The sequence below is a fragment of the Lagopus leucura genome, unplaced genomic scaffold (genome assembly GCF_019238085.1).
Source record: "Lagopus leucura isolate 7727_CA_CO unplaced genomic scaffold, USGS_WTPT01 Super-Scaffold_100002, whole genome shotgun sequence".
NCBI lineage: Eukaryota > Metazoa > Chordata > Aves > Galliformes > Phasianidae > Lagopus > Lagopus leucura.
This window is the reverse complement of record NW_024962263.1, coordinates 58,217,277-58,231,403: the sequence shown is the minus strand read 5'-3', so window position 1 is coordinate 58,231,403 and position 14,127 is coordinate 58,217,277. Positions and strand designations below refer to the sequence as shown.

The 14,127-nt window shown below is 40.2% G+C and overlaps 1 protein-coding gene across 1 annotated transcript in view; it reads right to left on the bottom strand.

The window, feature by feature from the left end:
• Positions 1–2,453, bottom strand: part of PREX2 (phosphatidylinositol-3,4,5-trisphosphate dependent Rac exchange factor 2) — a 173,521-nt gene extending 171,068 nt beyond the window's left edge. The window contains exon 1 of the mRNA XM_042868947.1: positions 2,222–2,453. Within this exon, the coding sequence (XP_042724881.1) occupies positions 2,222–2,362 (141 nt within the window). The 5' untranslated portion in view covers positions 2,363–2,453. The remainder of the gene's footprint in view (positions 1–2,221) is intronic.
• Positions 2,454–14,127: the final 11,674 nt, after the last annotated feature.

The following is a 14,127-nucleotide window of genomic DNA, read 5'->3' as shown; positions in this document are numbered from 1 at the left end:
ATCAGGTTTACTCTCTTCCTTCCACATCTGCTTATATTACATACTGCCCATTGCAACTGCGAATTTTTGCCTCAGCCAAAGGGCAGTACATGTTATCAATTCTCTTCAAAAGACACACAAAGTATTCAAGAACAAGAGCCAGGTATGGCATGACATACATCATACTTCTTCACAAATCCCATACACGTGTTGTCCCTGAACAATGGATGGAAGAAAATTGAATTTTTCTGTCTCTTAATATAACTGCTTTCTCAACTGGGTATGCGAACAAAATGACAATTTCAGTCCAAATGGGAGAAAAGTTAGCTCTCCTGTCCACTGCTACAACTCCACAGAAACCATACACATCATAAAACACTAAGTTCTGTAGCCCTGCAGAAGAAATAAGCCCTGACACCACACTTGTTTTAAGTGACTATTCCGGTTCCTATCAACAAGGAAACCAAGCTTCTAGCACAATGAGATCCACTGACATTGTTGAGACCTGGAAGCCAAGCTATTAACTTTCAGTGGAACTTCAACATCTTGAGCTGTCTCTAGTTTAATAAGGAGCCTGAAAAATAGGATAGATAGGATAGGATTTGGACAGAAAAAGAGTCATCACTGAGATCCCACACTATTATGTGGGGGAATCACTTCAGTCTGGTTCCAGTCCACACTCATCAATACTCAACACACTGGAAGAGAAAATCTTTCATCTTCATCCATAAGGAACCCAGCCTGTATGCCCTACACAACTTCATGATGAGAAGATCTAGCCTCTGGACCAAGAAACAGCTAAGTAACAAGCACAGTGATGACACGTATTGGATGGGATTGGTCTTCATTCTGGAGATTACTCCAGAGTTGTTCCCCTCCCGAAATCCACCACCATGCTCAACAGCGGTTGCAGTTGACATGCTAAGGGAAAGCTCAGAAAGTATTTCCTCAAACCAAGGCTAAGGTACAATTAAAGAGCATGACATCTCCCTGTGAAGAATTTAGATCTCTGAACTATCACTTGAGTTCTGTTCACAAACATTAATGAATATTTAAAAAAAAAAAAAAAAACATAACTATGCATAACTCCAATGTTCCTCCTTTCCTCCATGTGATTTTTATTTCTTTTTTACAGTAGGTAAAATCTGATAGTTAAAAGGAAACAAAATAAAACACAATTGCACAGCCACCTTCTCAAATATGCATGTTAAATGTTAAGAAATAAAATAGAAAACATATTGGACCATTTACCATTTTTCATGGTTCTGCTGAGGATAAACATATGGGGAAAATAAGCTACTCTGTAGATCTTATTTCACTCCTGTGTCTGTGCTTTTATTCTCCCCGTCACAGCCAAGTTGAGAGTTTCCTCTTTCATGATAATAAGCTGAAAGTTCACAGATCTCAGAGCAGCAAAGCAGGAAATTTGCAGTATGAAGGATTTCCCCTCTTCAGTAGGACAGGGGAGAAGAGGAAAGTACATGGGGCTACTGTGAAAGATCCGCAAAGTTAACAAGATGAGTACTGAAGGATGCAGTTTAGTGGCACAATGGCAGTGAGGGGTTGATGGTTGGACTTGGTGATCTTAGCGGTCTTTTCCAATCTTAATGATCCCACGAGTTGGACATACTCATCTCAGGTCAGTCCTGAGGTGACGCTCTGGCACTTTGCGCGAAAGAAACACCACACGCATCTGTTTAGTCATCGTCGTTCCTCTGTTCTTCCTCAGAGGGTGAAAACTGGCTTCCCAGCTGGGGGCTACCTGGCACAACACTCACCCACAGCGACAGCCAGCTGCAGGGGAAGCAAGGGCTGCTGCAGCCCGGCTTGCCCACAGCGCGCTACCTTCCAGCTGACCCCGCATCACAAGACAGGAACGAGGCCACATGTGGCTTTAATGCCAAGCAGCTGCTCCACACCAGCACCCCTCCGTCCCCGCCTGACCCCGCCCCGATGCCTTTCGGGGACTATTGCAAAGAGCAGAACGGACGCGAGCCCCGCAGCCGGGACAGACCCGAACGCAGCACGCTGCCCCCCAGCCCCGTGCCCGGCGAAGTGAGGTCATCCGGACGGGCTCCAAAGGGGGGCAGCCATCGAGTACCCGCTCCGCAGCCGTCTCGAAGCGCCTCAGCCCCGCTCCCCCCTCAGCGCAGCTCGGCGGCAGCGAACGCCTTTCCCGGCGGGGAAGGGCCCCGCCACCTCCCTGCGGGCTGAGGCGAGCCGAGCCCCCCGCGCTGCTCACCGACACCAGGAACTCCAGCGTGCCCACGTAGTCCCGCTCCGTCTTGAGCAGCTCGCTGAGGACGCATACGCGCAGGCGAAGCTGCTTCTCCAAGTCCTTCCCGCTCTCTCCCTTGCCTTCCCCTTTGCTTTCTTCCGTCATGGTGCGGCGCGGAATAGCGGGGCTCGCAGCCGGGCTGCCGGCGAGAACAACAAAAGAGCCCGCGGAGCTGCGCGGCCGGGCCCGGCCCCCGCGGGTGCCCTGGCACGGAGCAGCCCCAGCTCCGGCTTCTGGAGCCGCCCGAGCTCCGCAGGCGAGTAGTCTGCCCGGTGCGCGCTCCTTTCCCGTCAGGAAGGGGACGCAGCCCGGAGGAAACGAGCGGTCACTGGTTCCCAGCTCGCCCCGTTCGCTGAGAGGCTGGAAAGCCTCCGCCGCAGCCCAGACTTGGACATTAATCAAAAGCTCTGTATCCATGTGACTCCAACCCCTTCCCCCCCTGCGCTAAATCTCAGGAAAAAGGAAAGGAAACAACTTCGGGGAAGATTGCGTGCCAGCAGCTGCCTGTTTCGCACACAAGCTGCGAGCTCCGGTTTGAGGCTAATTGCAGATCTCCAGCAACACAGCACAAGAATTATAAAAATGTCCCAGCGAGCTGGCTGGCCAGGGAACCGGCAGTTGTTTGTGGTTTGTTCCAATCCTCAGCAAAAAAGCCATTTCTGCGTCCCCTTTCACACCTTCCCACGACGCAAATAGTACAAATATACTCACGTGTGACTGCGTGTTGCACTCTGCTTCTGAACAAATACAGAGGTGAGAACACCTATGTGCTAAGTAGGTGCAAACAGTATATTCTACAGAAAAGTTCTGACATACTTGTTGTTTGTTGAAACACAGTTCTATAAAATCCCCAGGTTACAGTTGTCTTGTCCACTCTGGAAGTCCAGATTTTCATAATACATTATAAGAGGAAAAAAGATGCAATAACTTTTTCAGTCAGTAACAACTATATAACTACCCCATACAAGAGGAAATGTATGGGGCACTGAGGGATGTGGTCTTGTGGACACAGCAGTCATGAATTGATGGTTGGGCTAGTTGATCTTAATTGGTCATTTCCAACCTTAACGATCCCGTGATCTTTCATTTCTTGAAATGTCAGGATGCTACAGTGTGAATTTTGAGTTCATTGGTGAAAAGCTGAAGGTTTCTCTTCAGTCTGAAACTGGAAAGAAAACTCACATATTCATGTTCCATATCCAAGTGCCTAAACCTGCAACATCCTAAAAGGAAGGAAGAAAAGAGAAACAAGCGTAAAATTTCTACAGCCACAGTGCAAACTGACACAGCAAGAAGAATCCCTAGCGGGACAGTGTAGGGAAAGACATTTGCATTCTGATAATGAAAAATCACGTAGCTGTCAGCCTCAGACTTCCATTGGGAAACAGCAAATACAGTTCTCACAAGACATTTCTCTGCAAGCTGAAATGAAAATGCAGGGAATCTGTACACACTGAAAGAAACAGGCATTCACACCCTTTTCTAAACACAACACAGCACCCTCCCACTAGGCAAGCTTGCACACTAGCTTGCATGCTTGCTTACTGAGCTTGCCCTTCAGTGAAGTTTAGGACTCACATTCCAAAAACAGACGTTCTGATTTTCATGAAAATCAGAACTTCATGTTTTTGAGAAGCTTATTCCCCTGCCAAATCTGTTCACGTGGACTGATGGGTTCAAAACGGACTGGAACAGAAGCTAATATAGTCCAATCATTGAAGCTTTTTTCCTTAGGAAACCTGCCTGAAATAAACTGGTGGTTGACTGGAGACTTTCCTCACCCTCTCAGGTGGGATCCACCACAGTGGCACAGATCCAAAGTTCCAAAAGTCTGTGGTGTATGCCTTGGACCTGAGGAGGAGATTAAATGCTTCACACTTGCTTGCACTAGCACCAAGAGGGCTGATGCTGTGGTAGTAAGAAAAAAAAGTCCATGATGGAACCAGTTTTCTTAAGTGATAACTACCTAACTACCAAAGAGATCCAAAACCACTGGAGAAGAACACAAAGCCACTCATTCCTAAAAACATGCAGGTGCCTTATCTCAGCCAGATACCTCAAAATAGTTACATTTCATGTCAGAAAGCACCATCTCTTCCCCCTGGCAGTACAGGTTCTGGATTTGGGCATTCCCTTTTACTCTTGCCTTAGACAGTTGTCCCATTACTTTTCACAGCCTGCATGCATTCTCACAGATCTAGATGAAGGCTAGAGGAGTCAGGAGCAGCAGCCTAGGGTTGTTTTCTCATCATCTAGAGCAATAAGAATTCCTTTCCTTCAAATATTTATCATCTTATTTGCAGGATCTCTTAAGTGATCCTGTCTGTGTCTACATTTCTGCAATCCTCACACACTCTTGCTCCTTAATTCAAGTATGCTCCATCTATTTGGGCCAGCAAAAGCATTACTGACAATACAGAAGAGAGTTTTATGACTTACTTCAAGCCACTGAACACAAAGCCCACAGGAGATACACAGTGACAGGGAAAGGTTCTAAATACCAGACACAATCTATGAAAAAACATACAATCATACAAGCTTCATCAATTTTCCTGATAACTTGCCTGAAGTACTAAAAACAAAGACAAATTGCTCTTTTCCCCCCTAGTCTCAAGGAAAAGCTAAATTGCTCCAACTGTTGTTTTCATGCCAATAAAACTGGAAAGAAAGAATAAAATGAAAGGTAGGACATGCACGCATGATAAAAATTCAGCTCAAATAAGGCGTAAGCAATGGAAAACCAGGTTTTGTCCTGTATTTTACCAGGGAACCTGAATAATAGATAGCACCACCTGTATAAAGACATAAGTTTGGTGAAATCACAAAAAACAGATTCTTCCCATTGATCAGTGCTATACCAACATCTCTTCAGAATGCATCAAGAGTTATTCTGGTCCAAAGGTACTTGAGGGACAAGTCTGAATTAAAGAGTCCCAGTGAAAAAAAATATAGCACCACACAGCTTTTGGCCTGCTTATGAAATCACATAATCATTAGGTATGGACAGGACCTCTCAAGACCTTCTAGTTCACCTCCATATGCTCAGGCAGCATCACCTACAGCAGGCTGCCAAGGACAGCAGGACAGATTGTCCCAATCTAGTTTTGATCATCTCCACAGATGGGGACTCCTCCCTCTGGACAACTTGTGTCATCGTGTGACAAGTGTTGCACAGCATTTCCTCTCATGTTCAATGAGAATTTAATGTGCTCGTTCCCTGCTTTTCTTTCAGTAAGCACTTATGAGAATGATCTGGCTCCTGTACCCTCCCATATTTCAAAACATTGATAAAACTGCTCATAAGCTATTCTCCAAGCTGAATGTTATTATCATCTCTCTCACTTTCCTCATATGTAAGATGCTCCAGTCCCTTACTTATCTTTGTGGTCCTATCAGATAACTTGGAACTAGCTTCCTTTCCAGATATTAAGCCCCTAACGCATAAGAGACTGTTGTATTTAAAGGTCAGAGATCTGCCACAAGATCTGTGTACTCTATGGGAAAATTACATGGATTTATTTATGTACTGCTACTGAACAATGGCTACCAGTGCAGATTTCCAGAATCCCAGGTAAAAGCAATCAAACATTCTGCCGGGTATCCTGTCATGTCACACCATTGTAGAGGAGTCTTCAGTCTAGCTGGTAACTTTAAATTGTCTTCGGAGAAAGCCAAAATAAATTTCTGAAGCTGTATCAATAGATGGGACTGCTTACTTCATAAGCTTTTTTACACCAAAACCTTCTCTCTCCAAGCTTAGTTTTCCAGAAGGGCAGAAAAACCAGTCTAGCAGAAGCAAGCCATTTCTGCTGTCCTTGTAGAAGACACTATAGGGGGGTTCCTTTTCTCTGTGTAATCTTGAAAATGCAGCAGTTTCTCCCAGTCTAAGCTCCCTAAACTGTCCATGCAATGCAGAAATTGCTATCAAAGCTGTCAGAACTAGGTGTTTTACCAGTGTACTACCAGAATTAAAAATACACACAAATGTTTAAGAGAACCATCCAAGAAATGTTATTAAGAAGCAACATTCCAAAGTCCATCTGAATAAAACTACTCTGTTTACAGGTGTCTAGTACTGTATTAAACAATGAAAAGGTTACTATGTAAGACACTAACTGTAAACTGTTATGGGCTAAGCTTGACACACTGCAGTGTATCATTCACCACAAAGTTTACACTGAACAAATCTTTGTGGCCACAGATTTAAGAAACAAGTCATTATTTGTACATATTGGAGCAAAGTACTCACTTTTGTAATCTTCCTTCATGGCATTTCTTAAGGAAGAAGAAAATACTCTAACCACAAAGACATTTAAATGGCCCCAACCTCCATAAGATTGCTTACAGTGAGCTCATGTAATCAAAAGATTTCTTCAAGTATTCTGACTACCAACCAACTCCCCACCAAAAAAAAAAAAAAAAAAAAGAAAACCTAGACTGCTATTACTGTCCAAGCTTGAATATGCTGGACTTCACCACACACATTTTCCACAAACTGCTAGTAATGGTACATCTCTGTATAAAAGGCTTTTAATTATTTTATTCTATCCAGCACAGGAGATGCAGCAAACAAACCTGACATTCAGCTTTCCTGTGCAAGTGAAGAACTGCTGCACAATTTATTCAAAAATTTAGATTATTACATGTAGTTATAATGTATATTATGTATATATAGTTTATATTAGTTTATATATAGTTTATATATATATATATATAGTTTATATATAGTTTAAGTGTATTATTATGTATATATAGTTATAATGTAATTGAAGGAGTGGTTTTTGCTATTAGAATCAATTGTACCTTTAAGAAACACTGCAGCAAGAAGCCATACAAGTGTCAAAATGGCAAACAATCACTACAGATGGTTGTTGGTTTTTTTTTAGAACATCTAATGTCAGCCAGCATGCCTCCAGAACCTCATGACAGTAGTGATGTTAGCTCACACACCTTTGAACCTAGACTGGTATTAAAAAAACAAAAAACAAAAACAAAAAAAAACCATGAAGTAACATGGCCAGATCATCTCAGGAAATTGTTAGTTGAGGAAAAAAGACCTCACGTGAAGCTAGTAAAAATGCTGTCCACTAGGTTCAACACCAGCTTCGTGTACCTTGATGAAAGTCATTTAAACAAAATCTATTTCATATCTGCACAGAAGGATAGAACAGACAGCTGGGGACAGTTAACTCCACCTCCATTTCAAGAGGACATCGGATTGATTACAGACTCTTCACACTAGATATTTAACAGCCTTTTTAAAACTGATATGAAATTGAAAGAAAATTACAAACCACGCCAGTTGAAATAAGCCGTATACAGTTTATCCAAGTAATTTTATAGAACCTCACATCTTGGTGAGAAGTAAAACAAATAAGCCTAGGAGTATGCAAGGTCTTTCATGTTGCGAGTCAGATTTATATCACTCTGGACTCTTCATGGGAAAAAAAACAGAACTGATTGATTAAAGCACCTTTTTTGATCTGCTGTGACTTGGAAGCACTGCAGAACAATCAAAGAGGCTGAGGAACAAGGCGTTACATGGAACCTGACAAAAATAACTCAATCACTTTTTGAGCTTTTTGAAAAAGGACAGTAAAGCAAAAATGAATATAAAGAAAACATAGTGAGTTTCCATTTAATTTACTTCAAGGTATAAATAATTTAAAAAATCTAGTAGTAAAAAGCTACCTAAGAGCAAAGCATCACAATAGATGTTTTAAACTCCTTGGACAGCTTACACTAGGAATATAAACTTGAACTATTGGTTACAGAAATAGTCTTTAAAAACTTCCAACCAGAAATCTTTAAGTGAGAATTATGTTCTAGCAAGCTCTCCAAAGACAATATCCTGTTTATAGTCAAGTAGAAGACAGGATTAAGTAAGTTCCAGCACTAGGAGTTGAACCATTAGCCATATAAATACAAACTCAGCTTAAAATGTTCTTGATACAAAACATTATCGAGACAGTTTCCCTGTAATTTTATTAATCCGAGTGAGAAACTTCTGTCCCACAAAGTGCAAAAGACTTGCTACTGTTGTTCCGAAGTTAATACACTAAGTGTATTCAACAAATCTTTGTTTTGCTGTCTAGAAAACTGGGTTTTCTCATTGTTTTAACACTTACTCTCATACAATGACTTAGATTATTTTTTCAACTTTTTCCTAATGTGTAAAAAAGGTTACTAATTTCTCATCATAGCAAGCACAGTGTAAGGCACTGTCAATATTTGCTGAAAATCTTCATACTAGAACAAGAAAGGCTGCTAATTCAGTATAAAATGTGTATATCTTGCTTTGGTTTCCAGGTGAAATTAAATTCTTTGTCATAATACTCAAATATTAACAATTGAAAGACCAGGACAAAAACCCCTCAATTCCCACTTTGTCAGAAATTATTTTGTGCAGGCACTTGCATGTTTCAGGTGGGGGTGGGAAGACAAGGAGAGGTAACATAAAGCAGATGTTGAGCAACAAGCACGTTTCATACATACACGTAAGCAAAATGCAGGTCACACTGGTAACATCAGCACAAACAAACAGCATTTGACAAGTTGCATGATTTCCATTTTGCTTTAACTAACTGATACTTGCATTGTATCTGTTTGCTTCTGCCAAAGCAAGAGTCAATACAGACTGTTCAAGTTATGATGTACCACAAGGTATGTGGCAGCAAAGCTTCTTTTTCCTCCTAGTTTCTTTTATCATGCAACAACTTCCACAGATAATAAAGAACAGCTGAGATGCTAAGTTCACTAGTTAAAGTACAGAACAAACTGTCAGTATACACCAGAGATTTAATGCTGATGATACCCAAAGCAGATATTTTCTATTTCCAAGCCTCTGAAGAGTATAAGCATGGAGCAAGGAGTAGTTTGAAAGCATTCCAAGTTAGAGGTTCTAGCAAAACCAATAAATCAAGAAAAGATGAGCTTTCCATTACTCTGAAAAACTCTTGTTTTATTTTGATGGGCCCAATTTCTTTATCAAGGAGCTGAAGGAATGATAACTACCACGAAGAAACCTAAGTAAACATATTGTTCCTTTAGTAGGATTGTTACTGTTAGATTAAGAGTCTGAAAAATTAATCCTTAAAAAAAAAAAAAAATCTTCTTTTCATCAAAATTAATTAGCAGAAAAATGGGAGAACTGGACACACTGAGTACAGCTGATAACTACTAAGTTCTATATAAAATTTTTCTCTGAAGAAATGAAGCCGTTCCATTTATGAAAGCAGGATTTTCATGAAGTTTGAATAGTAAGTTTACCAAAGCAGCAACTTTCTTTAAAGCAAATTATCTTACAGACTGTGGTTTGTATGTTCTGATATTCTCTCTCCATTTGTTGATAATCAAAGATTCTGCAGCCAAAGCCACGTGCTTTAATCATGAAACAAAACAGCACAAAGTTTGATCAGTGGCCAACACAAATCATTATAACTCCATTAATTTTGCTCACCATTAAAGATTCAAATGAAATATGGACTAGCAATCTAGTCATACTTGAACTATTACCCATTTATTTTAACTATGTAAGTACAAAAAGAACAGTCATTACCAGGGATTTGCAGTAGTTACTTGGCAGAAAAGTTGCTATTTTATAGTGCATTCCTACAACACTTTTCTTCTTGGGGAAGATAGGAAAAGGATGAAAAGCATTAAAAACAAAAAAGAAAAATCACTACCATAAGTTTTATACATTAAATAACAACAGTCCTTCATAGATCTACTTAGTTCGTCAGCTACAAAAGGATTACACCATAAAAGTCTGCAAAATTCCTTAAATAAAACATAATAATCTGCTCTGAATTTCTCATTAACTTTCCCTTCTACTTATAGGAATTTAACAATCTGGTCATATGATGTGTATCCTCAGACAGGCCGCCACATTTCAACTTCACCAATACAAATGCAATAAAACAATTTATTTCAGGCAAGATTGACCAGACAAGGACACACAAACTGCATTTGTTTTTTGTTTGTTTGTTTTTTAATGTAAAAATAAGAGTGAACTTAATTCAGCAACTTTATCTTCCAGGATTTTGCTTCTTTTGCTTTTGTATATCACCTTTTAAAATGACTGTTTGTTTAGAGAAAATGAATATTTCAGCTGGAAATGAAAAAGTTTTATACTAAATCATTTAACTTTCTAGTGCATATAATACTTAATTTCTACCTCAGTTTAATCAAAACATCTAGGTCTTGCACTGCACATCTCTGAAAACATTCTGGTTCCACAGACACCTTCCTACTTAGGGAGCTGCAGCTCCCTAAGCTGCAGCTAAGAGCACCAGCTGCTCCTTTGCCTTCTGCTCTAAAGGCTGAACAAACCAAGCTGATTTTTTCAGCCCTTCCTCAGGCATCATGTTCTCCAGCCCTATAAGCTTTCCCAGTGGCCCTCTGATGGGATCATTCCAATCCAACAATGTCTCTCTAGTATCAGGAAGCCCAAAACTGAGAACAGCGCTCAGGCAACAGTCCCTGAAGTGCCAGACATAGAGAAAGAATCACTTCCTTGCTGGCTGCACTCTTATTCTTTTACTCAATCCAATCTATTTGTCACTGAGTGACTTCTCCTTCTAGACCAAAAAATGTAGGACTTGCAGGCTATGCTGTTTTAAAAGCACTGCAGTTCTGCCAAGAAGAAATGCAACCTGAAACGGAGCCAAGTGGTGCCTCAGCATTGATCTCTTCTGGGTTATTAGTAAAGGCTAACATCATTCTGTGGCTAACAAAGTGTTACAGGTCAGCGGCAGTATAATGCTGTGTAGGATTTGAGACCAAGGTCACTAGCTGCACAATATAAAAGTGACCACAAGTGACAGCACACTGACTTATGACTGCTGAAAGATCTGTAATTTGAACAAAAATTATGTCAAAAACAGAAATTGTTCATTGGCATTCTCAAGGAGCACATAGCAATAAGTGTGGCAAGACAGCCTTGGGAATGAAGGATTGGGAATTTCCTGGGGAAGTAGCTTTTTTCTATTTTATTTTCCCCTACAAGAATTCTCACTCAACCACCCTAACATTGTTTGGAATCAAGAAACTTTCCTGTACAGGTGTTCCTTGAATGCTGGAAGGAGCTGCAGAAATGTTTGTGTCTAAACAGCACACAAACACATTCTATCAACAACATGAAATAACAACTGAAAAAGGAAATATTTCAGCACACCGATGCAGGAGCTTGAATCACTGACCAGGAAACAATAAATTAAGAACTGAATCTGAAGTTTACCGCTAACTTGTCTTGTAAATACCACTAAATCATTCCACAATACTCACCCCAGGTTGCTACAAGGTAATACCTCCATTTACAGACTTCAACTACCACTAACTCTCAAACTCATATTGGTTTTTGTTCAGCAGCTGTTGTGCTTTCACAGGTCTTCATAACTCACACTTTGCTCTCATACTGTCAAAAATACCTAGGGAGTATTTCCACAAATTATCTGCCACCAAAAAGAGACATTTGCTGCTGAAGGACCACTTTACTAACAGGAATTTCACCACAGGAAGCTAAATGCATCCATTGAAATTAGTGGAATTTCTATCTGTTAGCCTTTCTCCATCTCAGACAACAGAAATTTATTCTAGCAGAGTAATAATTTTTCGTTAATATTTATTCTCTCTTCTATTTTTCAAAATATTGTAATACATAAGATATTACTTTTTTTAAAGAGGTTTATACACAATTGTAGCACAGCTGTAAGGTCTGCTGTCCCACTTTCAACATGCAGCTTCAAAAAGCACTGCTTGCACTCCTTAACGGTACAAAACACTTTTTGTTGTGTCATTTGTTAATACAGGAACTTTATCTGTTATCATTACAACAGATAAATATATGAGACTGTTTAGCCTAGACTGGAACTGTTTAGCCTAGAGAAGAGAAAGCTCAGGAGGGATGTTATCAATGTGTATAAATATCTGAAGGGAAGGAGCAAGGAAGACAGAAGCAAGTTCTGTCCAATGCCTACTGGCAGCACAAGAGGCTGTAGGCACAAATTGGTGCACAGGGGGTTCTATCTGAACACCAAGAAGCACTTCTCTGCTGTGCAAATCCAAGAGCAACTGACAGAGGTTGACCTGAGAGGTAGTGGAATCTCCATCCCTGGAGGTCTTCAAGAGCCACCTGGACAAGGTTCTGGGCAATCAGCTCTAAGTGCCCAAGCAGGGGAACTGAGCCAGCAGGTGTCTGGAATTGCTTTGCAAGATCAGTAGTTCTGTTATTCCGTGAGCATATCCAGATTTGAAGTGAATTAGCAGACTGTCTTGTAAAAGACTCTTTCAGGTCAAGGCATATATCTCTCTTGTGACACTGTGTAAAGTATTTATATATCAACAGCAGCTTACCCTGATGATTTTACTTTCTGTAGTATTGAAGATCATCAATTTTACAGCACAGCTGGCAGAAAGAAAAGTAGGTTCACCTTTCCTTCACTAAAATTCATCATCAGTTCTATTGTTGTCCAAACTGAGAGCACAAGACACTCTATTGAACGGCAGGAATGAAATTCTGTACCATTTATTATGTTATTATAAATATACATTGTTAAAATATTTATTTTATTTTCATCTCACTCTTCTGAAATGTGTTGTGTATTTATTTCATAATGTATGTAATATTAGTTCAACAGTACATTAATGTGTTTTATAAATAATTATGTATATACTGGTTTTACAGTCAAAATCTTTTTACTGAAAGGCATATGATCAAAGAGGTTCAGAAACTGCTTCTCCAGTCTATTAGAAGCCCAGTCCCTCATCCCCTTTTCTAAAGCAAATCGGAACATAAGTTACCTCTTCACAGCTTTCCTATGGGTAACTTCTTGACAGAGAAACAGCTAATAAAAAAATATCACAGGCCACAGGTATGAAATGCACTGGAGCTCAAATGTCAGTGTTTGCATTCATGCATGCAATGACATGCTTTTTCACTGCTACGTACATGTATTTTAAAGCTTTCAATAATAGATCACAATAAAAATGAAATCCATAGATATTCCTACGTGATCATCTTGAAGACTGTTTATTATCCCATCTCATAATGGAATTCAATGACTGAATCTACCTCTAAAGCTGGAAGTGCCCAAATGCAAGCAAGACTGAGGATGCAGGGACTAAGAGAAAAGGCTTTGCACCCTGTGTAACTTATGTAGTCTATGCAGTAGACCCTACACTTTGAATGTACTGTGCAGTGTATCATAGTACACCAAATACAGATGGAAAACAGTACCTCCAAAGCTCACAAAAAATAACTGGTTGACAGAAGATAAACATATGGAAATATATCCAAATCTTTGTATTATCACTACGGATTCATACAGCTACCCTATTTTCAAGGTACCTGTTCTAAGATATAGGAAGTGAACTAATACACCCATAAGGAATCAGTACTCACTGCAGCTCCAGGTAAGTTACAGTCTTTCTTCAACAGTTTTCAGCATGATTTCCCGCAGCTGTCAGTATGAAAAAATCTCAGGGTAGCCCATAAGAAAAATTACGGAGGGCTTGAGTGATTGCTGCCCATGTCCCAGAAAGTCATCTTGCATTGTAGCAGGATTATTTGCTTAATGATTCCAGTATAATCTGATGTAATTATAAGACATCAAAAGTAATTTCCATCTTAAGAATTAGACAGACAGATGCACAGTGAGGGATAGTGTTTTTGTTGTGATTGACCTGTAAGCAAGAGAGCTATTTGCACAGGAACTCCTGCTTCTCCACTACTCCACAGCAGGAACTGCAGCACATCAAGGCAGGGCTCCCACACAGGGATTAATTTAGATGAATATACATGTGGTAGGAAGTAAGTTAGGAAATCTGTGTTCCTTCCCATCAAACAGCACATACAGACCTAACACAAAATT